Source organism: Procambarus clarkii, chromosome 35, assembly GCF_040958095.1.
Source record: "Procambarus clarkii isolate CNS0578487 chromosome 35, FALCON_Pclarkii_2.0, whole genome shotgun sequence".
In the NCBI taxonomy this organism is placed as follows: Eukaryota; Metazoa; Arthropoda; class Malacostraca; order Decapoda; family Cambaridae; genus Procambarus; species Procambarus clarkii.
In genome coordinates, this window is record NC_091184.1 from 30,126,133 (window position 1) to 30,143,319 (window position 17,187).

General features: G+C 47.7%; 1 protein-coding gene and 1 long non-coding RNA gene across 5 annotated transcripts in view; one reads left to right on the top strand and one right to left on the bottom strand.

Moving 5' to 3' along the window:
* The window catches only part of LOC123768502 (uncharacterized), a 57,385-nt gene extending 41,571 nt beyond the window's left edge, over nucleotides 1–15,814 (bottom strand). For 2 of the 4 annotated variants that reach the window (XR_011230461.1, XR_006774101.2), the window contains exon 1: nucleotides 15,708–15,807. This is a non-coding gene — a long non-coding RNA (uncharacterized lncRNA). Of the gene's footprint in view, nucleotides 1–15,707 lie in introns of all 4 variants that reach the window. The other 2 variants (XR_011230462.1, XR_011230463.1) reach the window with 2 other exon arrangements.
* LOC123768500 (1,5-anhydro-D-fructose reductase) lies at nucleotides 590–15,246 on the top strand. The gene is made up of 9 exons (XM_045759111.2): nucleotides 590–657; nucleotides 2,103–2,183; nucleotides 7,394–7,561; nucleotides 9,686–9,889; nucleotides 10,850–10,966; nucleotides 11,171–11,286; nucleotides 12,466–12,628; nucleotides 12,839–12,936; nucleotides 13,436–15,246. Exons 2-9 carry the CDS (start codon nucleotides 2,115–2,117, stop codon nucleotides 13,476–13,478), a joined length of 978 nt encoding a protein of 325 aa, XP_045615067.1. The 5' UTR covers nucleotides 590–657; nucleotides 2,103–2,114; the 3' UTR covers nucleotides 13,479–15,246.
* Nucleotides 15,815–17,187: the final 1,373 nt, after the last annotated feature.

Here is a 17,187-nt window from a genome sequence, read left to right on the forward strand (position 1 = left end):
TGCATAGTAAATACTATGCTATGTATTCTCACAAACCCAATGTACCTTCTTGTATATAAATAAATAAATAAATAAATAAATAAATAAATAAATAAATAAATAAATAAATAAATAAATAAATAAATAAATAAAGAGAACAACTTTGAATTTCCAGGTGCGCCAGAGTAAAATATTGTCATATTTTGGATTTTAAGAATGTGATACAATAACAATTTCACGTACCAGTTAACTAATGAATTGAAATAGGTTTATGTTGCTCCTATTTCAGTGTCCGATGTATTCCTATTTTCTTTTTGGTTACGAATGTTTGCATTAAGTTTAGTTGGATTAGTTATATTAGATAAGATTAGAAAAGTTTGCATTAGGTTCAGGTTAGTATTGTTTCAGTGAAAATTTGTTAAGTTCATTTATTATGCTCCCCATACCCATCCAGTCAGGAGCAGTGGAAAAGTTACAGGGTATCCTCACCCATCCTGTGAGCGGCTCATTATAACCCTGTAAGCCGAGGATGGAAGGGGAGTGTTGGGGAAGGAGAAGGGAGGGGCAGGGGTGGAAAGGTAAAGTCAGGGACAGTGAGCAAGAAGTTTATCAGTGTCGTGGTGGCCGTGGAGGCGTTGGCTGCTCCTTGTCGCTCGCTCGCGTCTCCACTTGTGTCAGGTAAGCTTCTCTTCCCGTCCTTCGCTGGGCGTTGCTGGGACAGTCTTCCCGTCCCTCGCTCGGCGCTGCTGGGACAGTCTTCCCGCCCTTCGCTGGGCGCTGTTGAAGAGTTGGTCGCTGGCATCCGCTTGCATATGAAGAGTACCTCCGTAAGGTGTTTACCTTTGTACCTACCTTCAAATATCACTATATCCGTCTCTCCCTAGCTCTGTTTATAGGTATATAAATCATCTTCTGTTTGCCTGACGCGAAGAATACGGATAAATTGTCAGATGACACCAGAATTGGCGTAAATATTGCCAATATTGTCGTGCATTGACGTCGTTAATTAACGTACAGTGCTGTCTATTGGAGGCGTGTCTGCTATGGTCTCCCAATACTTGTGTATGTGTCCTGTATCAAATAACATAAATTCAACTGCATGACTTCTCACTCTTATTCGTAAATTTAGAACAAGAACCCACAGGAAAATATTTATGAACAATAATACAGCAATTTGGGTTGTAAACAAAAGAACAACGGTAGGTATTGTATGAATAGGAGTAAGTAACGTAACAATTACACACTGTCCTTAACAATAATAGAGCCTAACGTAACTACTATAGATCCAGGAAACTAAAATGTTAGTTTACGTAATGTTCAGTTCGATGGCTTAACGCCTTTTGTATACACTTCCATGTATATACTTAACGCTGGAGGGTTATTAACAACGATAGCTTAGTGAACAACCAGCAAGTATAATTTAGTCCAAGACTAAAGTATACTATCATTGTATATGCACCGAGAAGCGTGTTTCACCTATTGGTGTGTATATCCACTCGTGTATCATTAATGAAAGATCCGCTTGAGTAATAACGAGTGGCTAACGTCCCGGTTGGAGCCGGCAATGAAACAATAGTGTCTGTTTATGCGAGTTGTTTCAGTGAGAACAAAAGCCACAGGGGTAACCAAGGAGTAATGCTAGGCCGCTTTGAAGTATCCCCCCCCCCCCCCACTACTTCCTCACTTTCATATATCCTGTCTCTTAATCCCATTCTCCTAGGGAGACATCTCCCGTCACTCAGGGTGCAGCCGCACCTCCACAGATCTCCAGTATCATCTATTGATACTGGCAATGGCTCAAATTGGCCATCACTTACGGGCTATTCGTGCTCGTGCCACCTTTTGGGTGGCTTAATCTTCATCAATCAATCAATCATTCTCCTATCTCTTATCTCCATTTCTGGCTTTCCCCTCATCCCGTCCTCAGTCCTTCCGTTTCTGTCGCTTCTTCCCTCATTCGTATTGCCAGCCACGACCCGCTGCCGTCGTTCTAGCATAATACTAAGGACGGCGTCACAGTGATTGAGGTTCCCTGTTGCTGTGGGTGTGTGAGCCTCCGTACCTGAGTGTGCCGGATGAATGACTAATCCAACTCGTCTCTTCTCTCTCTCTTTCTCTTCCAGTTCGCCGAGAGGATGTCAGGAAGAGAGGTGTTGTTGAGCTCAGGACACCACATGCCCCTCCTGGGACTGGGGTGTTGGCAGGTAAGAATTGTCAGTTAAGGTGACAGACTTCCAGTATCTCTCTCTCTCTCTCACTCACTCACATACACACACACACAGGCAGGACCAAAGAGCCGAGGCTCAACCCTCGCAAGCACAACTATGTGAGTACACATCTGGCCTAAACAAACTGAAAGAATGGTCCAAAAAATGGCTATTAAAGTTCAACCCAAGTAAATGAAAGGTGATGAAACTAGGCGGAGGGAACAGGAGGCCAGACACTGGATACCGAATGAGAGAGGAAGTCCTCCACGAAACTGACAGAGAGAGAAAGATCTAGGAGATGTGTGTGTATGTACTCACCTATTTGTACTCACCTAGTTGTGCTTGCGGGGGTTGAGCTCTGGCTCTTTGGTCCCGCCTCTCAACCGTCAATCAACAGGTGTACAGGTTCCTGAGCCTATTGGGCTCTATCATATCTACACTTGAAACTGTGTATGGAGTCAACCTCCACGACATCACTTTCTAATGCATTCCATTAGGATCTGGGGTGACACCGGTGTCCCCGGAAGGCCGGCACTGTCAGTACCTAATGTTCACACATGCAAGACTCTCAGTGTGGTAGGCAGTGATACCCAATCTTGGCATTGTCGAGCGAATCCATCAATATGTATGTATGTGTATGTGTGTGTGTGTGTATGTATGTATGTGTGTGTGTGTGTATGTATGTCTGTGTGTGTGTGTATGTATGTCTGTGTGTGAGTACTTACCTAGTTGTACTCACTGAGATGTGCTTGTGGGGGTTGACCTCTGGCTCTTTGGTCCCCCCTCTCAACTGTCAATCAACTGATGTTGATTGTGTGTGTGTGTGTTTAGGAAAGACCATAGGCAGTCTGGGTGAGGCCAGAGAGGCGTCGGGAGTCCCTCACACTTCACTTCCTTCAGAATCTGTGGATAGAAAATGAGGGTCAAGCAGAGCAGTGATGACCGCGTGTATTGACGATCTATCGTGTGTGGAGTGATGATTTTGATCAGCTGGTATCTTCTTCACCTCTGCATAGCAGCGAGTGATGGTTATGTATAGTACCGCGAGAAGTGTGTAGATTGTGTGTAATGATCCAGTGTAGATTGTCTGCAGCTATAGGAACTTCATAAGGTCGCGCGTAGTGAGGACTGTGTAAGGCTGTACACCGGGGGCGTTAAACTGTAAGCAATGACCTGAAGGATCTGGGGGGACACCGGAGTCCCCGGAGGCCCGCCACTGTCAGTACCTAATGCTCACACGTGCAAGACTCAGTGTGGTAGGCAGTGATACCCAGGTAGATAATTTGTTTGTTTTGCCAGAGCTCGAATGAAGGAATCTTGACATTGTCGAGCGAACCCATCAAGGCACGCAACAAGGAGCAAATGAGGACACGTAATAAGGAACCCAAGAATGAACGCGACAAGAAACGGGACAAAGAACGGAACAAGCAACGGACAAAGACTGTACCGAGGAACACAACCAAGAACCCAACAAGGTAAAGAAATCAATCTTAGACAACAGTATCAACGCGATGACCACACTTAGAGAAGGGCGTCTTAAACACACCTCCCCCCGCCACCCCCGTGGTAAAAGTGCAACTCATCCTCACCAATATTAACCCAGGAGCTGACTGTGACCACCAGGGCGGCCGAAGGTTGCACCTGCACTGTTGCACGTCACGGAGGCAAAGTTCACGGAGTCATCCCGGTGCTTCTCTCAGACATCATCAGTAACCTCGTGATGTCCCTCGTCGACACTTACCGGAGCAGTCTGATCTAGGACCACGTTAAGCGGTTCTTTCCCACTGGGAAAAAAGCTTCGGATATTAAGAGGGGCAATAGTAAGAAGGTCTTCCTTTGCAACACAGCCGCTAGACGCATGGCCAGTTGGTCTTGAACCTCAGCATCAAGGTCGCTAGACGCGTGGCCAGTTGGTCTTGAACCTCAGCATCAAGGTCGCTAGACGCGTGGCGATCGTCCCGTGTGCGCAGGTTGAATGGTGAGCTGTGACCTTGGGAGTCTACGGGCTTTTTGTTTACTCTGAGCTATACTGTAGTTAGGACGCTCCACACTTATTGTTAGGACGCCCCACGTATTGTCAGGACGCCCCACGTATTGTCAGGACGCCCCACGTATTGTCAGGACGCCCCACGTATTGTCAGGACGCCCCACGTATTGTCAGGACGCCCCACGTATTGTCAGGACGCCCCACGTATTGTCAGGACGCCCCACGTATTGTCAGGACGCCCCACGTATTGTCAGGACGCCCCACGTATTGTCAGGACGCCCCCACGTATTGTCAGGACGCCCCACGTATTGTCAGGACGCCCCACGTATTGTCAGGATGCCCCACGTATTGTCAAGACGCCCCACGTATTGTCAAGACGCCCCCACGTATTGTCAAGACGCCCCACGTATTGTCAGGACGCCCCACGTATTGTCAGGACGCCCCACGTATTGTCAAGACGCCCCACGTATTGTCAAGACGCCCCCACGTATTGTCAAGACGCCCCACGTATTGTCAGGACGCCCCACGTATTGTCAAGACGCCCCACGTATTGTCAGGACGCCCCACGCATTGTCAGGACGCCCCACGTATTGTCAGGACGCCCCACATATTGTCAAGACGCCCCACGTATTGTCAGGACGCCCCCACGTATTGTCAGGACGCCCCACGTATTGTCAGGACGCCCCACGTATTGTCAGGATGCCCCACGTATTGTCAAGACGCCCCACGTATTGTCAAGACGCCCCCACATATTGTCAAGACGCCCCACGTATTGTCAGGACGCCCCACGTATTGTCAGGACGCCCCACGTATTGTCAAGACGCCCCACGTATTGTCAAGACGCCCCCACGTATTGTCAAGACGCCCCACGTATTGTCAGGACGCCCCACGTATTGTCAAGACGCCCCACGTATTGTCAGGACGCCCCACGCATTGTCAGGACGCCCCACGTATTGTCAGGACGCCCCACATATTGTCAAGACGCCCCACGTATTGTCAAGACGCCCCCACGTATTGTCAAGACGCCCCCACGTATTGTCAAGACGCCCCACGTATTGTCAGGACGCCCCACGTATTGTCAAGACGCCCCACGTATTGTCAAGACGCCCCCACGTATTGTCAGGACGCCCCACGTATTGTCAGGACGCCCCACGTATTGTCAGGATGCCCCACGTATTGTCAAGACGCCCCACGTATTGTCAGGACGCCCCACGTATTGTCAAGACGCCCCACGTATTGTCAGGACACCCCACGCATTGTCAGGACGCCCCACGTATTGTCAGGACGCCCCACATATTGTCAAGACGCCCCACGTATTGTCAAGACGCCCCCACGTATTGTCAAGACGCCCTCACGTATTGTCAAGACGCCCCACGTATTGTCAGGACGCCCCACGTATTGTCAAGACGCCCCACGTATTGTCAGGACGCCCCACGTATTGTCAGGACGCCCCCACGTATTGTCAGGACGCCCCACGTATTGTCAGGACGCCCCCACGTATTGTCAGGACGCCCCCACGTATTGTCAAGATGCCCCACGTATTGTCAAGACGCCCCCACGTATTGTCAAGACGCCCCACGTATTGTCAGGACGCCCCACGCATTGTCAGGACGTTCTTGCGGGTCAAAACTGCAAGTCAGAAAGATAAAATCCCTCCAACCAGTACCACGGCAGAGAGCGTTAACACACAAACGTTCTTAAGGCGGAAATGTGGCATTAAAGCATTAAATATCGACCTTAATGGAATGATAATGACGAAGCACATCTTCCAAGTCAAGGCTGACTTGGTCCAAAATTCTCGAACCCCGCCTCGCCTGATCCCGGATCTAAAATATATAATATATCGCTTTGGTAATATTTGTACTCTGTTAAATATTCGTCATATATATATATATGCAAATGTTTACATTGCAGCCTGTCCTCACACTTGAGGCACAGAAATCTTGACGTTACTACTGGATTAAAATTTTCCTGTTTTATTAAATTTGAGGCTTCTTTGAACTCGCGTGGTTCCGCTTCTATGCCACCATCCGTTGATCTCCTTTCCTTAGTGCTTCGTCGTCAGCTGATGTCGCGTTGTCCAGTGATGGTGTGTGGGTACCTGTGGATGATGTGTGGGTACCTGTGGATGATGTGTGGGTTCCTGTGGGTATCTGTGGATGGTGTGTGGGGTACCTGTGGATGATGTGTGGGTTCCTGTGGGTATCTGTGAATGGTGTATGGGTACCTGTGGATGATGTGTGGGTTCCTGTGGGTATCTGTGGATGGTGTGTGGGGTACCTGTGGATGGTGTGTGGGTACCTGGATGGTGTGTAGGTTCCTGTGGATGGTGTGTGGGGTACCTGCTGATGCATCTCCCGCTGGTGCTGCGTCTAATTAAATTACCCTGAATGCTGACCTGATTACCGGGTCCTGAGCGGCCCAACACTGGCTCGCCTTCACACACCACATCTCTGACCACCGTCATCCACGGACTCCTGAATTGAATAATTTTTGCCCCGAGTGCCTCGACAAATTAGGCACTGACACTCAAGCTGCCCGTGACACCCACCCCTTCCCCCCTGACACAAGGACAGTGTAGTTCAGTGCCATCCACTACTGGAGATATCGGCGCCATCTTTGACTCCTAATATCCATTAATTACTTGATATAAATTCTTACATATTTTTTTTTGCTGTTTAACATATATGTGGTAGAGATACGTGCTTACTGTTAGCTAATGTTCTGAAATATGATTTATGTGAGTGTGAGTCGTGTCCTCACACTCTACTCTTCCAATCCTCATAATTTACACTCCCTATCCTCATAATGTACCTGAACAACCGCATCCAGGCAAACGTCAGGTAAGAACCCTGGTTTGTGTCTCGAAGAGGCTGCAGGATCCAGTAAGTTCAGTAGAACTTCGGTTTCAACTCTTTTACCATGTCGTAGTTCAATCGATTAAGGCAGCGTCTGGGATGCTCACAGACGTAGGTTCGAATCCTCGTCACGGCCCTTGTGGATTTGTTCGTCAGGTAAGAAGCGGTCTCCTGACGGCGGCGTCCGTCTTATGACGCCAGAGGGAGCCAATAACACTCTGTTCTTCCACTATCACACCGGGAGGGGATGAGGGTGATGTGAGGAATGCACCAGCTCCTCCTCACCATCAAGGAGGACGAGTGAGAGGCTGGAGGTGTCAGTTTCCTCAGCACCATAATAACGTAACTCCTCTGTGTCGCAGTCGCCGGCGGACGAGGTGGCAGCGGCCGTAGAGGTCGCCCTGGAGGCCGGGTACCGCCACATCGACACTGCCTTCCTCTACCTCAACGAAGACTCCGTCGGAGCGGGTCTTCACCGCTACTTGGAGAAGAGCGGCACGCCCCGGGACAAGGTCTTTGTGGTCACTAAGGTAATGGACCTTCCATCTCACCTTCTGCTTCCAGCCATCGCACATCTCTTTCGTTAATATTGTTTCTCTTCTCAGCCCTCCTACTGCTCTGGCTTGTGCGTTGACATTAATATTATTTAAGTCATCTCTACACCACCCCAGTCATCTCTACACCACCCCAGTCATCTCAACACCACCCCAGTCATCTCTACACCACCCCAGTCATCTCAACACCACCCCAGTCATCTCTACACCACCCCAGTCATCTCAACACCACCCCAGTCATCTCTACACCACCCCAGTCATCTCTACACCACCCCAGTCATCTCTACACCACCCCAGTCATCTCTACACCACCCCAGTCATCTCTACACCACCCCAGTCATCTCTACACCACCCCAGTCATCTCTACACCACCCCAGTCATCTCAACACCACCCCAGTCATCTCTACACCACCCCAGTCATCTCAACACCACCCCAGTCATCTCTACACCACCCCAGTCATCTCAACACCACCCCAGTCATCTCAACACCACCCCAGTCATCTCAACACCACCCCAGTCATCTCAGCACCACCCCAGTCATATCTACACCACCCCAGTCATATCTACACCACCCCAGTCATCTCTACACCACCCCAGTCATCTCAGCACCACCCCAGTCATATCTACACCACCCCAGTCATCTCTACACCACCCCAGTCATCTCTACACCACCCCAGTCATCTCAACACCACCCCAGTCATCTCTACACCACCCCAGTCATCTCAACACCACCCCAGTCATCTCTACACCACCCCAGTCATCTCTACACCACCCCAGTCATCTCTACACCACCCCAGTCATCTCAACACCACCCCAGTCATCTCAACACCACCCCAGTCATCTCTACACCACCCCAGTCATCTCAACACCACCCCAGTCATATCTACACCACCCCAGTCATATCTACACCACCCCAGTCATCTCTACACCACCCCAGTCATCTCAACACCACCCCAGTCATATCTACACCACCCCAGTCATATCTACACCACCCCAGTCATCTCAACACCACGCCAGTCATATCTACACCACCCCAGTCATATCTACACCACCCCAGTCATATCTACACCACCCCAGTCATATCTACACCACCCCAGTCATCTCAACACCACGCCAGTCATATCTACACCACCCCAGTCATATCTACACCACCCCAGTCATATCTACACCACCCCAGTCATCTCTACACCACCCCAGTCATCTCTACACAACCCCAGTCATCTCTACACCACCCCAGTCATCTCAACACCACCCCAGTCATCTCTACACCACCCCAGTCATCTCAACACCACCCCAGTCATCTCTACACCACCCCAGTCATCTCAACACCACCCCAGTCATCTCAACACCACCCCAGTCATCTCAACACCACCCCAGTCATCTCAGCACCACCCCAGTCATATCTACACCACCCCAGTCATATCTACACCACCCCAGTCATCTCTACACCACCCCAGTCATCTCAGCACCACCCCAGTCATATCTACACCACCCCAGTCATCTCTACACCACCCCAGTCATCTCTACACCACCCCAGTCATCTCAACACCACCCCAGTCATCTCTACACCACCCCAGTCATCTCAACACCACCCCAGTCATCTCTACACCACCCCAGTCATCTCTACACCACCCCAGTCATCTCTACACCACCCCAGTCATCTCAACACCACCCCAGTCATCTCAACACCACCCCAGTCATCTCTACACCACCCCAGTCATCTCAACACCACCCCAGTCATATCTACACCACCCCAGTCATATCTACACCACCCCAGTCATCTCTACACCACCCCAGTCATCTCAACACCACCCCAGTCATATCTACACCACCCCAGTCATATCTACACCACCCCAGTCATCTCAACACCACGCCAGTCATATCTACACCACCCCAGTCATATCTACACCACCCCAGTCATATATACACCACCCCAGTCATATCTACACCACCCCAGTCATCTCTACACCACCCCAGTCATCTCTACACCACCCCAGTCATCTCTACACCACCTCAGTCATCTCTACACCACCCCAGTCATCTCTACACCACCCCAGTCATCTCTACACCACCCCAGTCATATCTACACCACCCCCACAGCTGCCGCTGCACGGGATGTACGCCGGAGGGGTGGAGAAGTTCCTGAAGAAGTCCTTGGAGGCGCTGAAGCTCTCCTACGTTGACCTATACCTGATCCACCTGCCTGTGGGGGTCAAGGGCGCGCACGATATGGATACCATGCCCAAGACTCAAGATGGAATGATAATTATTGACTGTTCCACCGACCTCATCGCTCTGTGGAAGGTGGGTGGGTGGGGTGGGTGGCCTGGGTGGGGTGGGTGGGTGGCCTGGGTGGGGTGGGTGGCCTGGGTGGGTTGGTGGCCTGGGTGGGTGGAAGGTGGGTGGGTGGGGTGGGGTGGGTGGCCTGGGTGGGGTGGGTGGGCTGGGTGGCCTGGGTGGAGTGGGTGGCCTGGGTGGCGTAAGAGTGAGTGTGTGGGAGTAGGTGTAGTGGGTATGGGTTAGGTTAAATAATGGTTGGCTGCGTGATTCCATATAACTATGCAATTAAGCCACCCATTCTACAAGATAATAGTCTCCCACTCCACCAGATAATCCAAGTGCTATGTAGTCTTAATGGCTTGGCGCTTTTCCTCCCTGATAGTTCCCTTTCCACCAGACAATACAGTCTCCCACTGTATTATTAACAGCAAGGTTGTTAATGATTGATTACTGGAAATCACTTGTAAACAAAATAATTTAATGACTGAGAGCAGCATAGAGCACAGTGAGAGCCCAGGCAGGAGAGAGAGTGCCCCACACAGATGAAATGTTTGCAGCTAGAAGTTATTTCTCCTCCTGTTGAGCTACCGCTCACAGGAGGAGAATGCGGTGTACAGTTAACTGATCAATACAACACATCATAGAGAATGGACACGTGCATAGGATGCACCTCAACATATGACGGGTCCGCATATAGGTTAGTCCTATATTGCAACAGGGCCACATAGAATGACCACACATAGTAGAGAATGGGACCACAAACATAGAAGAAAATGGGACCACAAACATAGAGAATGGGACCAAATACAGTAGAGAATGGGACCACGAACATAGTAGACAATTTCACCACAGAGTAGAGAACGGCACCACACATAATATAAAATATTTTGACAAGTGGCAGACATCGGGGCTGCAAGAGACCGCGTCCTGGCTTACTAAAGGTTCGTGTCACACTAACTCTAATGTGTCTGGGCGTTGCCACAGGAGATGGAGCACATGGTTGACAAGGGGCTGACCAAGTCTATCGGAGTGTCTAACTTCTCCGTCAAGCAGATACGGAAGTTATGCGCCATCTCCAGGATCCAGCCAGCTGTGCAGCAGGTATGGTCATGGCTGTATCACGACTCCCATTTTTAACTACTAATATTGATATTATTTATGAACTGGGTTCTCAACACCTACTGGTAATCTCTGTAGCATTTCCTGACTGTGTTGCAGGATGTTGAATGTGTGTGTGTGTTGCTGGGGACACTGACAGTGTGCTTGTGTTGCATGTACTGGTACCTAAATGTGCATGTGTTACAGGTAGAGCTGCACGTCCACTTCCAGCAGCGGGAGATGCAGGAGTTCTGTCGGGCCCAGAACATCGTGGTGACCGCCTACGGCCCTCTGGGCTCCCCCGGCAGGCAGGTCGAGAAGGGGTATGTGGTAAGAACTACGTAACATGCCAATATGGGCACACAAACTATAGTTAATTACTTAGACGTCTGTCTGTCAGTTGTCTGGTGAGGGGCGACAGTTATGGCGGTGTCTTAGGACTCGGGGCCCACATTCACGAAAGCACTTACGCAAGCCCTTACGAACCTGTACATCATTTCTCAATCTTTGGCGGCTTTGTTTCCAATTACTAAACAGTTAATGAGCTCCGAAGCACCAGGAGTCTGTTTATAACAATAACAACAGTTGAATGGGAAGTTTTCATGTTTGTAAACTGTTTAATAAATGTAACCAAAGCCGTCAAAGATTGAGGAAAGATATACACGTTCGTAAGTGCTTGCGTAAGTGTTTTCGTGAATCTGGCCCTCGGTCACCTTAGCTGATAGACTCGGTCGTAATCTTGAGTTGATAGAAATAAACTAATTTCAATAATGAACAATGTAATCAAGATAAGATTTGAGGTGATAACGTGATGACTTTCAAAAAGTTAGGGGAGCCAACTGATAAATGGTATCACACACACACACACTATGCCACGCTATCTTATGACATGCTCTGCTATTTTATGTTACGTTAGGCTATGCTAACTCAGGTTTGGTTATGCAAACACACATTTGGTTAGGCCAACTCAGTTTTGGTTACGCCAAGTCATGTTTGCTTTGTCATGTTAGGATAGGTTAGGTTACACACACACACACACACACACACACTATTTTTTTTGTCATATGTGATTGGCCAGGTTGTGGGGACGATTGCCGGAGTCCTGATGGTCTCCAGGTCCAGCCCAATGTCATTCACATTTTTGTGGTAGACGGTTGGAACAAGTTAGGGGAGAAGGTGGTGGAGGCCAAAACCGTCAGTAGTTTCAAAGCGTTATACGACTAAGAGTACTGGGAAGACGGGACACCACGAGCGTAGCTCTCATCCTGTAATTACACTCAGGTAATTACACGCACACACTCACTGGGCCCACCACTAGCGTTGTGTAGAAGCCAAGCCCTAATCACAAGAATACACGAACATACGCATCCTATGGAGCCCAGTAGGCTCAGGAATCTGCACACCAGTTGATTGACGGTTGAGAGGCGGGACCAAAGAGCCAAGCTCAACCCCCGCAAGCACAAAGGGAAGAGTCACAAGATACATGTGTTTTTCTCCGTCAGGATGGACACGCTGCCACGACTCTTGGACGACCCCGTGGTGAGGCTGGTGGCTGAACGACACGGGGTCTCCACGGCCCAGGTCCTCATCCGCTTCCTCATCCAGCAAGGAATCGTTGCCATCCCGAAATCCACCAACCCCCAGCGCATTAAGGTCAACGGCGAGGTGAGAGAGAGAGAGAGAGAGAGAGAGAGAGAGAGAGAGAGAGAGAGAGAGAGAGAGAGAGAGAGAGAGAGAGAGAGAGAGAGAGAGAGAGAGAGAGAGAGAGAGAGAGAGAGACAGAGAGACAGAGAGAGAGAGAGAGAGAGAGAGAGAGAGTTATATCATGTGTTCCCCCCCTTCCCCCGCCATGTTTTGACATGTCTACATCGGCAGGTGTGGAGCTTCACGCTGTCGGAGATGGAGATGGCCGCCCTGACATCCTTGGATAAGGGAGAGTCCGGACGATCCTTCACCTTCGCTAACTTTCCCGGGTGAGTGTCAGCGCCCCGTCTGGTCAGGACTGTATTTGTGTCAGCCTGTCTGTGTATCTGTCTCTCGACCTGTATGCTTCTATATATGCCTCGGCCTGTCCTGTTTACCTCTGCGTCTGTCTGTTTTGAGCTCGGCATTCTGTGTATTGCCGTCGACTCTCTCTGTATTTGAATACCATTGTTCAACTCTGTCTCTGTCAATATATCTCTCTACCAATACCTCTATTTATCTCTTTGTCTCTCTGTCTCCTAATAGTTCATGATTATTGGCATCTTTTTCTATCTCAATTTATCTGTCGTTCTCCATTTGCTTCTCTGTGCATATTTTTGTTGATTGATCTGCAACGTATTACATGTAACACATTATAATTGGTTGATATCTTTGTCCAGACAACCAAAATATTTTGACTGTCATATGTGATTGGTTGTCAGGTTCAACCAATCAGCTAATTTGATTCTAGTTTGTGACTGGTTGACAATATCAAATGTTTCGTTACAGAATGTCTGAACATCCAGAGTTTCCGCTACCACTCTCGTCGTAGTTACTACCTCCCTTACTACCACCGTCGTAGCTAGTTCGTAGTCGTAGTTACCATCATCTTTCGTACGACCGTCGTAGCTACCACCACCACTGTTTCCACCACCGTCCAAGCTAACAGCACTGAGCATACTACCCACCACAGGCACCACTAGTGGGCACTAGGCGTAATACCCACCACTGGTATGGTGATCCTGGTGCCCACTATGCCATGACTTGTATGGTGATCCTGGTGCCCACTATGCCATGACTTGTATGGTGATCCTGGTGCCCACTATGCCATGACTTGTATGGTGATCCTGGTGCCCACTATGCCATGACTTGTATGGTGATCCTGGTGCCCACTATGCCATGACTTGTATGGTGATCCTGGTGCCCACTATGCCATGACTTGTATGGTGATCCTGGTGCCCACTATGCCATGACTTGTATGGTGATCCTGATGCCCATGAACAATGACCCATATTATTATTGTACTGTTAAATATGACAGTTAAAATAACAGTTTTAGTCTGTTTAGTGAAATAACAGTTTAGTGAAGGACATTGAAAAACTTCAAGTTGATATTAATAAAGTTTTCGACTGGGCATCAGAAAATAACATGATGTTTAACAGTGATAAATTCCAGGTACTCAGGTACGGTAAAAATGAGGACCTTAAACATAATACAGAGTACAAAACACAATCAAATGTACCCATAGTAGGAAAACAGCATGTAAAGGATTTGGGAATAATAATGTCTGACGACCTAACGTTTAAGGAGCATAACCAAGCAAATATTGCGACAGCCAGAAAAATGATAGGATGGATTACGAGAACTTTCAAATCCAGGGATCCCATCACAATGGTTGTACTCTTCAAGGCACTTGTGTTGTCCCGTCTTGAGTACTGCTCAGTACTCACTTCCCCCTTCAAAGCAAGAGAGATTGCTGAAATAGAGGGAATACAGAGAACATATACGGCACGCATAGACGCAATAAAGCACCTAAATTATTGGGATCGTCTCAAAGCCCTCCAAATGTACTCACTAGAAAGAAGACGAGAGAGATATAAAATAATATACACCTGGAAGATACTGGAGGGCCAAGTACCAAATCTACACAGTAAAATAACAACGTACTGGAGTGAACGACATGGAAGAAAATGTAGAATAGAACCAATGAAGAGCAGAGGTGCCATAGGCGCAATCAGAGAACACTGTATAAACATCAGAGGTCCGCGGTTGTTCAACGTCCTCCCAGCAAGCATAAGAAATATTGCCGGAACAACCGTGGACATTTTCAAGAGGAAACTAGATTTATTCCTCCAAGGAGTGCCGGACCAACCGGGCTGTGGTGGGTATGTGGGCCTGCGGGCCGCTCCAAGCAACAGCCTGGTGGACCAAACTCTCACAAGTCGAGCCTGGCCTCGGGCCGGGCTTGGGGAGTAGACGAACTCCCAGAACCCCATCAACCAGGTATCAACCAGTCTAATATCTGCGTCTTGAATTATCAAAGTTGTTAATATAACCTTACAAAAGTAGTTAAGCAATGTTAGAATAAAATATAAATGAACTGTTAATATTTACTTGCTTAATATACCTTCTCACGTTATACCACTGTATACTTTGGTAATATAGTATATGTCTGTACTATTGGAGCCAGTATTATTTCCTCGTCATTTTATAGCAGGTTCTTACATTGTCTTAAACTGTTCTTGCATTGTTCTTGACTTCTTTTGGGATTTGTGCAATATTTTTTTTCCATTTATTAATTACAATATATCTCAGTGTTACATATTTGTATTATTTCCTGTACTTGACTCGTAACTGAACAGAAAAAACACCTATAAGGCTCATCAACATAACCCTGAAAGAGGCATCATTATCGCCACTAAAAACCACTAAAGTATGTAATAGATAGTATACAGCTATTACGTATTTATATAATATATATATATATATATATATATATATATATATATATATATATATATATATATATATATATATATAATAGTACATACTAACTATTACATACTTCGCCTACATAGCGTCAAGGGCGCCGCTGAAGTCGGAAAACGCGACGGAAACTCAAGAATTTACTGCCACGAGATTTGGAACTGAAGCTAAACGACGAGAGACATAACTAAAGTGCACTCAAAAGGAGTAATTACGGTAAGACTATGAACATATTTACCAGTAAACAGATGCCCGCTACTGGACGTGTGAAAACTGTAAGGTAACAGAGACATACCTTAAGGCTGCAGCAAGTAAGTACAGTAACTAGCCCAAACAGCTCTACAGTGAGGGACTGTCCAGCTCTGGCGTGCCTACACCTGGGTCAGGCTGGTGCCGTCTGTCCTTGCCACCCCCCGTCCATCCACGTGACGTCCCCTCCGTCCCCCCCCCCCCCCATCCACGTGACGTCCCCTCCGTCCACCCCTACCATTCATTGGCCGGCGACGTCGTTGATAATAATATTAATAATAACATTTATTTACAAGACGGTACAACGGGTCTGCGAGATTACATAAGATGTGTATTTTTACATTCTTTGCAAAGCCACTAACACGCGTATAGCGATTCGGGCAGACCGCTTGTGGCGTCACTTGAGGGGGAACTAGCCACATGATGGTTTAGCTGGTTAAAAGAGCTTGCAAGGGAAGGGAAGGGAGGACTCTCGTATCCCCAACAGTTGCAACAAAGAGTGGGTAACACTACATGCCCGCACCTCGCAAGAAGGATAGTCATACAGGGCTATGTCATCAGTAGCCTCCACTGGCAAACTTTAGGTGCATTATTAAGATGCCCTCAAGGGCCCCGAGTGTGAATTCATTAACGATGCTACTAACAATATAGTCTTAACAACAATAGATCTATAGGGATAACGTGGTCTAGTTAAATGTCATGCTTGTTACATGTCAATTTGGCTGCTATATCTGCGTCATCATAATGGGTTATATTTTTTTGTGATATGGTTTCCATACTGAAGAGATTCTAAACCATTTAGTCTGTCCTTTGAGCAGGTTATTTGGAATTGCTCTTATGAGGTTCTAGCTGTCGATCTTGCAGGAGCTTTCAAGTGATCGAAACCCAGACATTGAATAACAAAATTATTCCCCCCCCCCCTCCTGTGTTTTTTTTAGTGTATTTGTAGCAAGTTTAGTGCAGCGTTATGTATAGTCCAGCTTTTGTGTATAGTCTCTTTGTGTATAGTCCAGCAGGTTGTCTAACCTGACACTGATAGTCTGTGAACAAGTGTTACTTCTGTAGAACGTACAACATGCGGCAATGTCGGACTGTTGACGACTGGGCTGAGGCAACAGTGTAAACACAATGTTCGTGAGGTCTCAGGCCTTTGATAGGAGACAATTGGCTCAAGGTAAAGTAATTATCGGGAGAAAGTGCTAAACCATTAAGACTATATATCATTTAGAAGGCATATGAGGACAAGGATTTAGGAACACGATAAAGGGAAGAACTCCCAATTGTCTTAAGTGTGACAGCTTTAAGAAAAGTAAGACTCTCACTACCTTTCTTGGTGACGGGGGAGTATAATACTTGAGTAGTGAGGTACAGATGAAGAGGGACATCATTGACAGGTAGATTACATATAAAAGGTATGCTCAGTCTGATTATTTGGGCAATTTCATCATTGTCCAGCTGATATCTGTTAATTCCATTATTATTACGCATGTTTAGATCTTGTTGGAATGTAAAGAAGGTTCCAATAT